At 39.5% G+C, this 13911-nt stretch overlaps 2 protein-coding genes across 6 annotated transcripts in view; one reads left to right on the top strand and one right to left on the bottom strand.

The window, feature by feature from the left end:
* Positions 1-4753, bottom strand: part of PREPL (prolyl endopeptidase like) — a 64661-nt gene extending 59908 nt beyond the window's left edge. For 2 of the 4 annotated variants that reach the window (XR_004300325.1, XM_032411065.1), the window contains exons 1-2: positions 4576-4714; positions 2716-3234 (exon numbers count right to left, since the gene is read on the bottom strand). Coding sequence is in view for 1 of the 4 variants with exons in the window: in XM_032411065.1 (XP_032266956.1) it covers positions 2716-2934 (219 nt within the window). In the remaining 3 variants the exon portion in view is untranslated. Of the gene's footprint in view, positions 1-2715; positions 3235-4575 lie in introns of all 4 variants that reach the window. The other 2 variants (XM_032411067.1, XM_032411066.1) reach the window with 2 other exon arrangements.
* A 270-nt stretch (positions 4754-5023) lies between these two features.
* Positions 5024-13911, top strand: part of CAMKMT (calmodulin-lysine N-methyltransferase) — a 376306-nt gene continuing 367418 nt past the window's right edge. For both annotated transcript variants that reach the window (XM_032411070.1, XM_032411068.1), the window contains exons 1-2: positions 5024-5344; positions 11058-11230. In XM_032411070.1, coding sequence (XP_032266961.1) covers positions 5207-5344; positions 11058-11230 — 311 coding nt within the window. In that variant the 5' untranslated portion in view covers positions 5024-5206. The remainder of the gene's footprint in view (positions 5345-11057; positions 11231-13911) is intronic.

The following is a 13911-nucleotide window of genomic DNA, read 5'->3' as shown; positions in this document are numbered from 1 at the left end:
GGGCTCGATCCCAGGACCCTGGGATCATGACCTGAGCTGAAGGCAGATGCTAAACGGCTGAGCCACCCAGGTGCCCCAAGAGTTGGACATTTAACCAACTGAGCCACTCATGCTTTTCCTTCCTCACTCTTTAAGATCTAAGTAACAATAGGGTATACTTGTGACTGACATAAGTCCAACTGAAACATAATGATGATGTAAATGTGCTTTGGTATTTAATGATTTTGTAAAGTTAACATGGTGCCTATATGGGTAAGGGGGGGGGGAGGGGCGGGGAACACTACCCTGTAATGAAACACAGGAAGATTTTGGAGCAAAACATCTATTAAGTGGGATAAAGACCATAATAGCTTTGTGTCAGTTTGTGGGGGATGGGGTTGAGTTAAAAACAACTTTTGTAAGAGGCTTTTGAATTTTAGAATCCAAACAGAAGAGGGACTATCATCCTATATTCTCTACACTAAGATGTCCCCAATAAAATGTAATCACCCTATAATGATGAAGTTTGATTGATTCTATCTCTTCAATCTTCCCTCAAATCTTCTACCTCTCTCCATTATCATGGAAGATATATTTGAATTTGCCTATAGGCACCAACTACTTTTTTTTTTACTTTATTGTATCTGCAGGAGTGAACAAAGTTGGAACTGAGTGGATGCTTGCTGAAAAAAAATGTGCGTTGTCTATAGGTCTCTTCACAGCTTCCCCAGGTCCCAGTGATCATAAAAGATAGACAGCACAGCTTTCATATATCATTTCTTACAGAAGAAATGGTTGATGTACCACATGTGAAAGCAGGACTGGTTTTTCAGGTGGAAGAATTACTAAAAGAGCTACTAATTCAGGTTAAAGTTTCTAGGTGACAGGAATCTATGACAGAGAATTGAAAAGCTGCTTCAGGGACAAATGGAGGGAAAAAACAGTCAACCTCCTGTTCAGGGTCTGAGCTAATCTCAGCTGTCACTCTGCCCATAATTCCTGCCTACTATTTATAAACTAAGACTCAATATAAATGTACTAGATGACAAAATGTTCCAAACAAAGTGCAAAATAAAATGACCTAAAGACCCAAAATTTTTCCAATAGGTAAAACTTGAAGCTTATGTTTCTTAAGTAGAATAAAGCTGCACACACACACAAAAGATAATGAAATAAAAGGCAAAGAATTTCTGAATAAAGAAAGCATCAAAGTGTTAAACTAAGCCACGATACTATAAAAAAAAAAATAATTTGAAAGACTAAGATGTAAAGAGTAAAAGAAGTCTAGGAACCACAGATAAAAAGTTAAAAGGGAAAACAAAAAACAGGCAAAAAAAACAACAACAAAAAAACCCCCAGACGAGAACCCACAAGCATGAGCTAAGAGCAAACATTAAATAAATAATCCAGTAAAATAAGATGAAAAAAAAATCATTTTTAAAAAGAAGTCACCCAAGTATCCTTTGACAGATAAATGGATATGGTATATATACATACAATGGAATATTATTCAGCCATAAAGAGGATGAAGTTCTGATGTATTCTACAACATGGATGAACTTTGAAAATATGTTAAATGAAATAAGCCAAACACAGAAGGATAAATACCATATGATTACAATTACATGAATTAATCTAGAATAGGCAAATTCATAGACATAAAGTAGATTAAAGGTTACCAGGGGCCTGGAAAAGGAGGCAGTGGGGAGTTATTGTTTGATGGATACATTTCTTTTGGGTGATGATAGGGTTTTAAAAATAGTGGTGATGACTGTACAACATTGTCAATGTAATTAATGCCACTGATTTATAACCTTAAAAGTGCTTAAAATGGCTAATTTTATGTTATACACGTTTTACCACAATAAAAAAACAAACTGAAAAGAAAAAAAATCAGTATGCAACAAAACAATTTAAACCAGAAACTTAAATATTAAAACAAAATGGCAAATTATTGCAAAAGTGTCACCCCCAAATGTAATTTAAGGAGCCTAAGGATCATAACAATTATATGGTAGGGAGGTATGTCAAAGTGGCAGCAGCACAGATAGCTTAATCTCAAATAAGTAGGATGACCATATAATTTACTATCCTAATGAGGACATTTTTGAGAGGAAAGGGGACAGTATTAATAATTACAGAGGAATAACAGGTGTAGACTGGGACTGTCCCACGCAAATAGAATGTGTGGTGACTCTACATATAACGGCAATCAGGTCCTCAAGGTTGAGGTCAGGCCCATAGCTTGGGGTCTGGCCAAAGTACAACAGTCTGAAAGCATCTTCCTGAAGGACCCAAGTGGTCAAAAATGCAAGCCTTTTTTCATTTTTTTTTTTTTTTTAACAAAGAATCAACACACAATTACATGGAATTACTGAAGTTTTCTAATTTGAGATTCATAAAACAATTAGCGTATTATTAGATTTTGTTAAAAGCTATTATGGTATTCTAGGAAGTTTAGAAAGCTGAATTATACTTTGAAATGTACTGGTAGGCATAAGGATTTCCTAAGGTGAATCATTTTTCATAAATATTTATCTTTATATATTACAACTGTATAAATACATATGCATATATTCTTTTATACTTAAATTGAGCTACAATTGAGCCTTAACACTTTAAAAATCAAACTAGAATTACCGAGAAAATTAGTAACTGATCTCTTACCCATTCTTTATCTTTAAAATAAAATTAATCTTAATGACCTACAAATAGGTTAACTTAAAAAGTCCATACCTTACTTGAGAAGCTCCGACTTGGGATGTTTCTTGCTAACTCTGATATCGTGGGTTTATTCTGCAGACACTTGGTTAGGTGATATTTTTTCAATTTTATTCTATTGTAATAATGATCAGCGAAGTTACAGTGATTCAAGTGCTGTTTCTGCATGCATTTCCCAAGGTGAGGAATACTATACTTCAAAGCCTGGAGAAATAATTTGCTCTTCTGCTGCATGATATCAGAGTCCCTGGTTTATGCTCCCTTTGGGGCTGTCAGCACATGATTTCATAGGTAGGATTACACAGTAGTGGGTTCTCAGAGTATCTAAGATCCGCAGTTCTTATCCCTCCCCTTCAGGTTATGAATAACTGCAGACAGCTGATAACTCAGGTTAAAAATACCTGAAAACTTGTATAAGTTAAAGTTTCATTCAAATCATACTTCTCAGCAGACGTGACTTAAATGTCCCATTTGTAAAGTCAATCCTATCAGGCTCAGACTATGCAGCACTGATTCTGGTACACATGGGGCAAACTAAAAAATAACAAAACAAAAAACAAAAAACAAAAATAAAAATTTGCAAACAAATACACAGACTTAATGAGGGCATCTCCAGAACTCTTGACGGCATTAAAAGGCAAAATGGCTTTGACCTTACGAAATTCAGGACATATCTTTGGGAGGTATATGAAGGATAAACTGGAAAAGCCTACTTATTTAATAAAGGTAGAAGAGTGTTGAGTGTTTGCTCCGTGCCAGACACTTTTATATACTTTGTCTAATTTAAACTTCATAAGGACCTGATAGAGTAGCCATTATAACATTTATTTTACAGGTGAGCAAGCTGTGGCTCTGGGAGGTTTTGACAAGTGCCCTAGGTCACTTGGGACAGAAAGTAGCAGAACAGAATGTCCAATCTGGTTTGGCTCCAAATCTTGGACGTAACAACAACTGGACTTAACGTGGAAAAGATATTTAGCTCTTTAGTTAAAACACATTACTTCAGGATGAACAAATATAATGTGAGGCCACCTCTGGTTTCTGTTGAAAAGATGGTTCTTATTAACCCATCAAAGTAAGGCTAATAAGTACTTAAGAGAGACACCTGGGTTCAGATCGTCACTCCGGCACTCACCACCTGTGCCTCAGTTTCTTCGGCTGCAAAACTGAGATAATGACACATTTACCTTATGGAGTTGTTGTAAGAATAAAATTAGACAATTTATGTAAAGATCTTAATACAGTGCCTGGCACGTAGTGTGCACTCAATAAATGCTGGCTACTATTATTATAAGAGAAATCAAAGTGTCTTGCACACTGTTGCATGTCAGCATGGACGTCTTCCACAAAACGCCACTCGGTATCAAAGGTACAATATTGCGTCAGATTTACTAGAGATCTGATCCACTACGACGCCTCCGCCACCTCCACCCCCGAACCTCTTTCTGTGTCGCAGCAAAATAACGGGCGAGTGGGGTTAAGAGATCAGCAGCCAACACTAACCACCCCCAACCCCCGCCCGCCAAGGCCCTGTAACAGGGGCCCGTAAAGACCTAAATCATTATATGCATGCCGGCAGCCTCAGCCCATCCATTTTCATCCGCAGGGAGAAGACAGTATGCAAGGCTAGGGATGGGGGTGGGGGAAACGAATGGGTGTTCCCGGGGGGACTCACTCGTTTTCTCGGTGCAACTCTCCACCCCAGGGATGAGGCGAAGTGAGTGCAAGGAGGCTGGGGGTAGGGGGTGGCGGCAGTTTGTGCTACGCGGAGAAGGGACGCCACGCAAAAGCGAGGACCAGGAGACTGAGGCATGACTGGGTGAGGGGAAAATGGGGAGAACCCCTCCTGTACACAGTATGGCCCTCCATACGTACGCAGGTTGAAGGACAGTCGGCCGGGCTCTGCACACCGAAACGAGAGAGAGCAAGTCCGAGAACGAAAAGCTTTCAGGAAAGAGGACTGATGTTACCTCAGCAGCGTCCAGCCGAAGTCTGCGTTCTGCAATCCGCAAAACGACAACCTATCCAGAGCCGCCCAGAGCTGGTTTGCAGCACGCAGGTCTGCGTAACCCCAGTCAAGCACCAGCCCTAAGCAGATTTCGCCATGTTTATTGTGGTCATGAATGGCTTCTCCTCCTGGGTTTTTTTTAAACCCTGAAAGTTTTAAGGCTTTTCGTTCTTTTCTAGTCTTCTGGGCTGGAGAAGAGGCAGGGGACAAGGGGAAAAGAAGAGCCAGTGTCTCGCGAGTTCTGCCATAACTTCCTTACTTTTCGGCCCGCCCTCACTAAAGATGGCCACCAGCAAAAATGGTGCAATGACGCAAGCCGCGCTGTCCTGGTTGCCAAGGAGACGCGAATACCGGAAATGCGGAATTCGGGGAGGGTGCGCGCGCTAGGGCTGTCGGAGGGTGGTCCGGCTCACAGGTCCTGACTGGGAAGAAGTCGGCAGGTCCTGGCAGGGGAGAGCTGTGGCGGTGACAACTCGGGGTATAGGCGGCTTTAACGGGATGGAGTCGCGAGTCGCGGGCGCCCAGGCCGGCGAGGCTGAGCGAGCTGTGGGCGAAGGCCCAGCAGACGGCGGCGCCTCTCGGGGGCTTCAAGTCTCGGAGCCCTTGGGAGCCGCCCGGTGGAAGCTCCTGCGGCAGGTAAGGGATAGCCCACCCACCTCACCTTTGCATCTGGTCACTTCCCTCGCAGGTACGCGGCGAGCGACCGGCCGCGACTCTCCTCTTGGCAGCTCCGGGAGTTCCCTCGTAGTTTTGCCGGGAGCCACCTGAGAAGCGCCCCCTTGCTTCTACTAAGGGTCCCACCGAAAGCGAGGAATTAGGGTGGGGCGGGGAGGGGGCAACCAACGCTGAGTTCCTAGGAAACTCAGATGGAAGTAGATCTTCTTTTGGCTATTTGTCTGCATCCGGGGGACTTTTCTCTTTGCTCACCAATCCAGTTGGTGGGACCGCCGCTCCCCATCCTATGCTGCTTCTCTTTCCTGCTTCTGTTTTACTTCTTTCCCCGGATTTCTTCTGCTTCTTATCTGCCAGCCTGAGTCTGGTTCAAAGTTTGGCCCCTTTCTTGGAGATCTGCGTGGTTGACTGCGTTGGGACTCTGACGTTGCACGTGCTGTGGAAGTGTGTATCAAGGTGTATCAAGAGCTGCTGCCTCTGTCTTTCGGTGGGATGTCAAGTTTTCATATTGATGTTGTAGTTTGAAGTGATCAGTGAGATTCTTGGTGTTCGGGTGTATTGGTTTGTTTAATGGCTGTTATTTTCTAGTACTTAAGAGTTGCTGCTGTTACTGTTGCTTCAGTTGTATGCAAGTTTGACAAATTTCTGATTTGACATCGTTGACCCTCTTTCCAAACTTTTCCCCCACCAAACTTCTTCTTTTTTTTTTTTTAAAAATACCACTTTGTTGTTTCCTTGAATTTTTTTTTATTTATTTATTTGACAGAGAGAGAGAGAAACAGCATGAGAGGGGATAGGGTCAGAGGGAGAAACAGGCTCCCCGCCGAGCAGGGAGCCCGATGCGGGACTCGATCCCAGGACTCCGGGATCATGACCTGAGCCGAAGGCAGTCGCTTAACCAACTGAGCCACCCAGGCGCCCTCCCCCACCAAACTTCTTGAAGTAAAATCTGTTTGTTGTTTTGCACACCAGTGTTACGCCTCTGCTGAGGTTTCCTTCTGAAAACTTGACTCAAGAGGACACTTTACCTTTCTGACTTGTATTTCGAGAAGAATTTTCCAGCAGCGGCTACTTTATTTGAGATTTGTGTTTAGTATTTTGAGGGTTACTTTGTTTGCAGTTGTCTCCAGTCACCTTTTCATATGGTGTCATGACATAACTCAGTGGTCATTTCCTTGTGGATGCCTTGAAAGTCTTTCCAAAGCATTGATGATCTGGTTTTGTTATTAATGTTACAAAATTGTAGGGTAAGAAATGCAGGTCCTCATAGATCATTATCATAGGAACTTTCTACAGTGAAATAAACATCAGTTAAAGTTGAATTATCGATGTAGTCAATTAGGGCCTTAAATTAATCAATCAAATCTTATTGTGATGGTTTCAGTGATTCTTAAAATCTCATTGTGATGATTTCAGTGATTCTTACTATAGTAAGAATGCCAGTTGACCAGCACATATGTTCGTTCTGAGTTGCTGTCTACATCAGAACCAGGATAAGCTTTAGCTATGGCTGCCATTTGTACTCCCCACATGTTTTGACATTTAATGTTTTGGTACATGTGTGTACTCTGCTTAGAGTCTTATCTTCTTTCCTATTTGATGAATGACTGTTCATTTTTCAGAACTACATTTTAATGTCTTCTAGGAAGCCTCTCCTGACTGGGCTGAGTTAGACTCTCAGCTCACTCTACCAGTGAACCCCATATCATATTTTTTGATCATTTGATTAGAGTCCGTCTAACTTACTAGAATGGGAGTTCTCCCTGGGAAAAGATGATATTTTATTGATCTCCATCCTCTGCACGTTGCACAGCGCCTGGCTAGGTTTTTTTTTTTTTTTTTTTTAGCAGATATTGTTAAGTGTTGTGGAAAACCTGAGAGTAAGAACAGGCTTTAAGTGGCCCATAGTATCAAGTCCTCAGTGTATTGTATCAGTTAGCTGTTAATGAGTAACAAGCAACTACAACATTAAAATGGCATACACCAGTGAGCATTTATTTTGTTTGTGCATCTGTGGGCCACCTGGGAGTTGACTGACATAGGCTGTCATCAGCAGACTGGCTCTAATCCTTGGACCAGTTGGCTGACATATTCTCCTGGTGATGGCAGAGGTATAAGAGAGCAAGGGCAACCACCAAAACACATTTTAAGCCCTTGCTAACATCCTTTTGGCCAAAGTAAGATACTTGGCCAAGCTTAAAATCAAAGGGCAGAGAAGTATACTCTTTCCTTGAAGAGGGCAAGGAAGGAAGTGAATATTTTTCCATAATAAATCTAATCTACCATGTATATTAAACATTTGCAAGTACTTAGTAAATATGTCTCAAATGAACCATCCACATCTTGTGTGCATCCAGAACTGGAAAACCCAGGAATCTAAACAGTGATAGAGATATGCAGCTCTCTCTCATGGGACATCTTCATGATATCTACTTGTGTCTGCTTGTTTTCTTCTTCATAATTCTGTCATTCCCTTTCCCCACAGGGCTTCAATGCTATCTAACGGTCCTTCACTTTAACTGTTCAATATCTTTTTTGGTTTTGTAATTAACCTTTTTTTTTAAAGAAAAAACCCTGTTGACCTAGTTCATCATTTGATACCAGGTCACATGATAAATTGCTGACTTTTGAGCCTAGTGCTCACTTTAATCAGATGAAGACTATGGATCAATATTGATAGAAGCTTTGGATAGTATTCTATTTTCCTCTTTGTTGGGTCTCATTACCTGATAGCGAAGATGGCTACTGGCAACTACAGGCTTTCATCATGCTCTCAACTAGTGATCCAGAAGAAATGACCCTTTTTCTCAACACACAAATAATGTCCATTAAATGACTCTAATAGGCCAGGCTTGGACCAGTTGTTGGGTCCAGGAGAATGAGGCACTTTGGCTACCTGGGACATTAGCCCACCCTGTGGCAGGGAAGATAACAATCCCATCATTATTTCATAGGTTGAGGGAGGGGCAGTTCCCAAGAGGAAGGGATGTAGGGCAGGTGAAAAAGTATCATGACCATTACACACGTATTCACAAACACCTACAGAATGAATAATCTTACCTAGAGGTCTAATACTTGACTTAATCTGATTAAGGGAATATTTCACAGTATAATTTAAATTAAAACACGATGCCATATGTTTGAAACTATCAGTGCTGAAAGAGAGCATGATTCTTTGCCTTTTCGTAGCTCTCTGATGTTCAGCAAATTAACACCCCCTTGTTTCTTCTCTCATATAATTGGTATCTATCCCATAGGGTTGTTTCAAGATTTAGTGAAGAGTGTGGTAAGACATGCATTAATTCTTCCTTAGACATTTGGTGTAATTTGCTGATGAGCAATCTGGGTCTGGCGTTTTCTTTGGTAAGATTTTTATTTATGCATTGTATTTTTATTTTTATTTTTTAAATTAGTTTTAGAGGTAGAATTTAGCAATTCATTAGTTGCGTATAACACCCAGTGCTCATTACATCAAGTACCCTCCTTAATGCCTATCACCCAAGTATCCCTTCCCCCCACCCACCTATGCATTATATTTTTAAAATAGTTTAGCACTATTCAGACTTTTTGTCTCTTCTTGTGTTGGTTTTGGTAGTTGTATTCTTCTAGGAACTTGTCCATTTCATCTAAATTTTCATAGTTTTTATAATATCCATTTGCTATTTTTTAATGCCTGCTGGATCTATAGTGATCTTCCTGTGTCACATTCATATTTATATTTTCTCTCTTTTTTCTTCTTAGTGTTATCAAGGATATGTCAGTTTTATTAATGTCTTCAAAGAACCAACTTTTGGTGTTTTAATCCTTCTAGCTATATTTTTGTTTTCTACTTTATTAATTTCTATTTTTTAGGGAGCTTAATTTGCTTATTTTTGTAATTTTTGCAGTGGATGCTTAGCTTACTGATTTTTAGCCTTTCCACAAGTTTTCCTCTAAGCGTGAATTTATCTGCATTTCATATGTCTTGAAATGTGTTTTTATTATTCAGTTCAAAATACTTTCAGATTTCCATTGGGTTTTCTTTCTTTTGGTTCATAAGTTATTTAGAAGTATATTGCTTTATTTCCAAATATATTTGGTGTTTTAGGTAACTTTTTAGTTATTTTTCATTTGATTATGACTATTAGGATGTTCTATATCTTCAAAAAAACTTTCTATTATGGGAAGTGTCAAACATATACAAAATTAGAGATAATAGTATAATAAGCACTCAGATATCCATAAACTTCAACAATTTTTAATTCCTGACCAACTTTATTTTATCTGTATTCTCTCATCACATCCTCCCATCTCAGATTATTTTGAAATGAATCTCAGATATATCATTTTTTCCTACAGATATTTCAGTTGTAGGAAATATATATATATATTTTAAAATGTTTTTATTTTATTTTTTAATTTTTTTTAAAGATTTTATTTATTTGACAGAGACAGAGATAGCGAGAGCAGGAACACAAGCAGGGCAGAGGGAGAGGGAGAAGCAGGCTTCCCGCTGAGCAGGGAGCTCGATGTGGGACTTGATCCCAGGACCCTGGGAACATGACCTGAGGCGAAGGCAGACGCTTAATGACTGAGCCACCCAGGCACCCCTATATTTTAAAATGTTTTAATAAATAAAAAAAAAAAACATTAGTTTCTGTTATACTTTATTCAGATTCAGAGCTCTAGAGTTTTTGCTTAACATCATTAATCTCACAGCTATATTTGTTTCTCCCATACTTAAAAACCCAGTTTTCAATGACCCCCAACAAAATTACTCATTTGATTTATCTTAAAACAGATACACATACACGCACTCATGAGACAGGTTCAGAACAATATACTTGCCCCTGCCTAGGTAGTAAGTTTTGAAATTCAGCTTTTACCCTCTAAGTCCACAGCTGTAAAAGGTGCTGCTTGTCTTCTTAGCTCTTTCTGTTGGAATTGGATCAATGTCCCCACAAGGAAAGTGATTGCAAAAGCCAGGCTCACCTCTTTAGATTTATTTCCTTTTTAAGTTATTAGACTGGTAAATCTTTACTAGTTCTCTGCTTTGTTCTTTGTTCTCTGCTACCTTTATTTTATTTTATTTTTTTTTTAGATTTTATTTATTTATTTGACAGAGAGAGACACAGCGAGAGAGGGAACACAAGCAGGGGGAGTGGGAGAGGGAGAAGCAGGCTTCCCGCTGAGCAGGGAGCCCGATGTGGGGCTCGATCCCAGGACCCCGGGATCATGACCTGAGTCCAAGGCAGACGCTTAACGACTGAGCCACCCAGGCGCCCCTTCTCTGCTACCTTTAAATAATGTTTTAAGATATTCTGTCCAGGGACGCCTGGGTGGCTCAGTTGGTTAAGCATCTGACTCTTGGTTTCGGCTCAGGTCATAGTCTCAGGTCCTGGGATTGAGCCCCACGTCGGGATCCACACTCAGCATAGAGTCTGCTTGTCCCTCTCCCTCTGCTCCTCCCCCTGCTCACTTTCTCTCTCTCCCACTCTCCCAAATAAATAAATAATAAAAAAATCTTAAAAAAAAAAAAATATGTTCTGTCCATCTTCTCTAGTCGTCTGCAGTAAGAGGTTGGTCTACATTATCTAATCTGCTATTATTGGGAATGAAAGTCCCCTTACCGCTTAAACTTTGAACATCTGACATGTGTTTATATAATATGAACACAATATTTGTTTTTATTTCAAAGGTTCTGAAGCAAAAGCACCTGGATGATTGCCTGCGACATGTATCTGTAAGAAGATTTGAATCATTTAATCTGTTTTCAGTAACAGAAGCCAAAAAAAGGGTAAATGAAGAGGAAGTTGGTGCATGGGTCCGATATACAAGTGTCTTCTATCCTGAGTACAGTGTTTCTTTAAGGTAAACCATCACTCCAGTGACAATTTTTTTTTGAAGTATTTTTCTCTTGTAGAAAAAAAGCAGTCTAATAAGAATCTCATTATTCATTCTATTGAGTTTGCAGGTAATCTTGATCAGAACTTGGGTTTTGCAGCATTGTGTTAGGAAATCCTGCTGCTTTAACTGGGTTTTGTTGTAGTCTCAGAACTAAAGAAAAAAATTCTCAGGAATGTAGCAGCATTTGAGGACAAAGTGGCTTGCAAATCAAAAGGTTCTTTTAACCATTCTCTCATAGCATTTGACAAAAAAACCACTTCTTTTTGAGGAGGCAAGGAAGGCTGCAAGTGAACACAGAATTTTCCAGACTACTCTTCAAGTAGTAGTTATCTGAAAAATCAAGCTTTGGTATTTTTCCCATTCATGTTTTGTCACTTTCAGAATAGAATCATAAGAATAGGAGGAGAAAATTCAGCTGAAAATGCTGATATTGTGAGAAGCATACAGACTGTTCTGGCTTTAAAAATCATTTAAAAACAGACAGGAGAGTTGCAAACTGAAGTAACAGGATACCATTTTTACTGAATTAATTTTCTCTCACAGTTACAGTCTAGCATATTGCAATATTACTGTAGGTGTTTGATTTTATAAAATCTTCCTTTTTTGACAAGATTTCACAATTTGAAATGGAGGGAGGAGCACATTTACAGTAACTGTAAGAAGTGCAAAAAACATTTTAAGTGGAATGTGACTGAATAAAGTTTAGGTGAGGCGAGGAATAATTTTAAGAAAAAAAAGTTTTCACAAAGGATGTCTATTTATAGTATATGTTTCTTGAACTATTTCGGTTTAAAATATCTAAGCTTTAAAAGACATCATAATAGCTTAAAATTTGGGATCTGGCTAAAAATTGACAAGGGTGAGCAGAGAAGAACAATTAGGATCTGGTTTCATAACTATTGAAAACTCCAAAAAGAAGATAAAAACCTAGGGATTTGTGAGCTTGCCTGTATATTCATTATGAGATTCTGATTCGAATACCTCAACTGCCTCACTTTCTGATGGAGATAGTTTCGTTCTTCCTTAGAAAAGGAGGAAAAATGCATTACATGCTTACTATGTGCCCCCTACAGAGCGAGGTGTCTTGATGTATGCTAATTCATGTAATCTTTACAGTAACTCTGTAAAGTAGAAATGGAAAATGATTAAACAGTTGGAAGATAGTATCTATAAGAAGATTAAAGAGAAGGAAGAACCGAGTGATCCAATAGCAGTCTTCAGGTGTAAAGTTCTAAAACTTACCCTCTACATCCACTGGTGACAAGATGCAGTAAGTGTAAAACGTGCCAAGAATAATTTCCTGACATCTTTGAGGTCCTGGTAAGGGTTAGCTAGAGAGAATGTGACATCTTCTGTTCTTTAGAGTTTTCAAACCAGGACGTGGTTCTTTGGCAGATGACCCTGATGTAGCAGGAACCCAGGCTCCAATGTAAACTGAGACACCTTTCCAATGGCATGGTTCTTTGTGATACATCCATTTTTCAAAAAAAATAAACGCAAGTCTGTTTGTATAAATATAGCATTAAATCCTCATTTATGGAGAGAAGACAGGTGACCAAGCTAAAACATTGGCCACAGTGGCTACCAAGATTTATTCTCTCTCTCTCTTTTTTTAAGATTTTATTTATTTATTTGACAGAGAGAGAGACAGAGAGAGAGAGCACGAGCAGGGGGAGCGGCAGGAAGAGGGAGAGGGAGAAGCAAGCTCCCCGAGGAGCAGGGAGCCTGATGCGGGGCTCTATCCCAGGACTCTGGGATCATGACCTGAGCCAAAGGCAGTCACTTAACCAACTGAGCCACCCAGGCGCCCCAAGATTTATTCTCTTTTTTCAAACTAGTTTGTTTCTCTCCACATTAGTAGTGCAAAAATAACAATAGCTTACATGTATTCTAGAGCTAACCACTATCTTAGAATAATTTTGAAAAGATCATAACCACATTAATAAAGGCTGACCACTGAGTGACTACTATATGACAAGCACTGTTGTGAGTGGTTTACATGTATTAGTTTATTTAACCCACACAACTGTTCATGAGGTAAATACTGTTATTATCCTCATTTCACAGACGAGCAAAGTGAAACCCAGAGAGGTTAAATGACTTGATCGAGGTCACCCGGCCAATGATTGTACCTCTATTCAAACCCCAGTGGTCTGGTTCCATAGCCTGTACTTTTAAAAACTTTTATGTTGAAATAATTACAGAAGTTCAGGAAGTTGCAGAAATAGCACAAGGAGTTCACATACCCTTCACCTAGCCATCTCCATTGGTAACATTTTATATAATGACAGTCACTGCCTGCACTTTCAACTTCTGCACATGCTGTCTCTCCTGAGGCAATCATGTATCCACTTATTCATTTTACAGATGAAGGGATTGAGGCCCAGATAAACTAATTTCCTCATTGATTATTCTGAGCATTCTATTTCTTACTCCATAATTCTGTTACTGCATAGGAAATCACTGAAATTACTACAATTGCTTAGGTAGGGGAGGATATCTGCCAAGAATAGTTCATTCCATTCCATTGCCAATTTTGTTCACGTTGATTTCTTTTACCACTTCCTCTTGTTTTTTGTTATCTGCCCAACATGGATCTCCATTCTTGTTCATTTAATATCTCATATCTTTTCTCAACCCGCTTC

This window comes from Phoca vitulina, unplaced genomic scaffold, assembly GCF_004348235.1.
Source record: "Phoca vitulina isolate PV1807 unplaced genomic scaffold, GSC_HSeal_1.0 scaffold12, whole genome shotgun sequence".
In the NCBI taxonomy this organism is placed as follows: Eukaryota; Metazoa; Chordata; class Mammalia; order Carnivora; family Phocidae; genus Phoca; species Phoca vitulina.
This window is presented reverse-complemented; position numbering and strand designations above follow the sequence as displayed.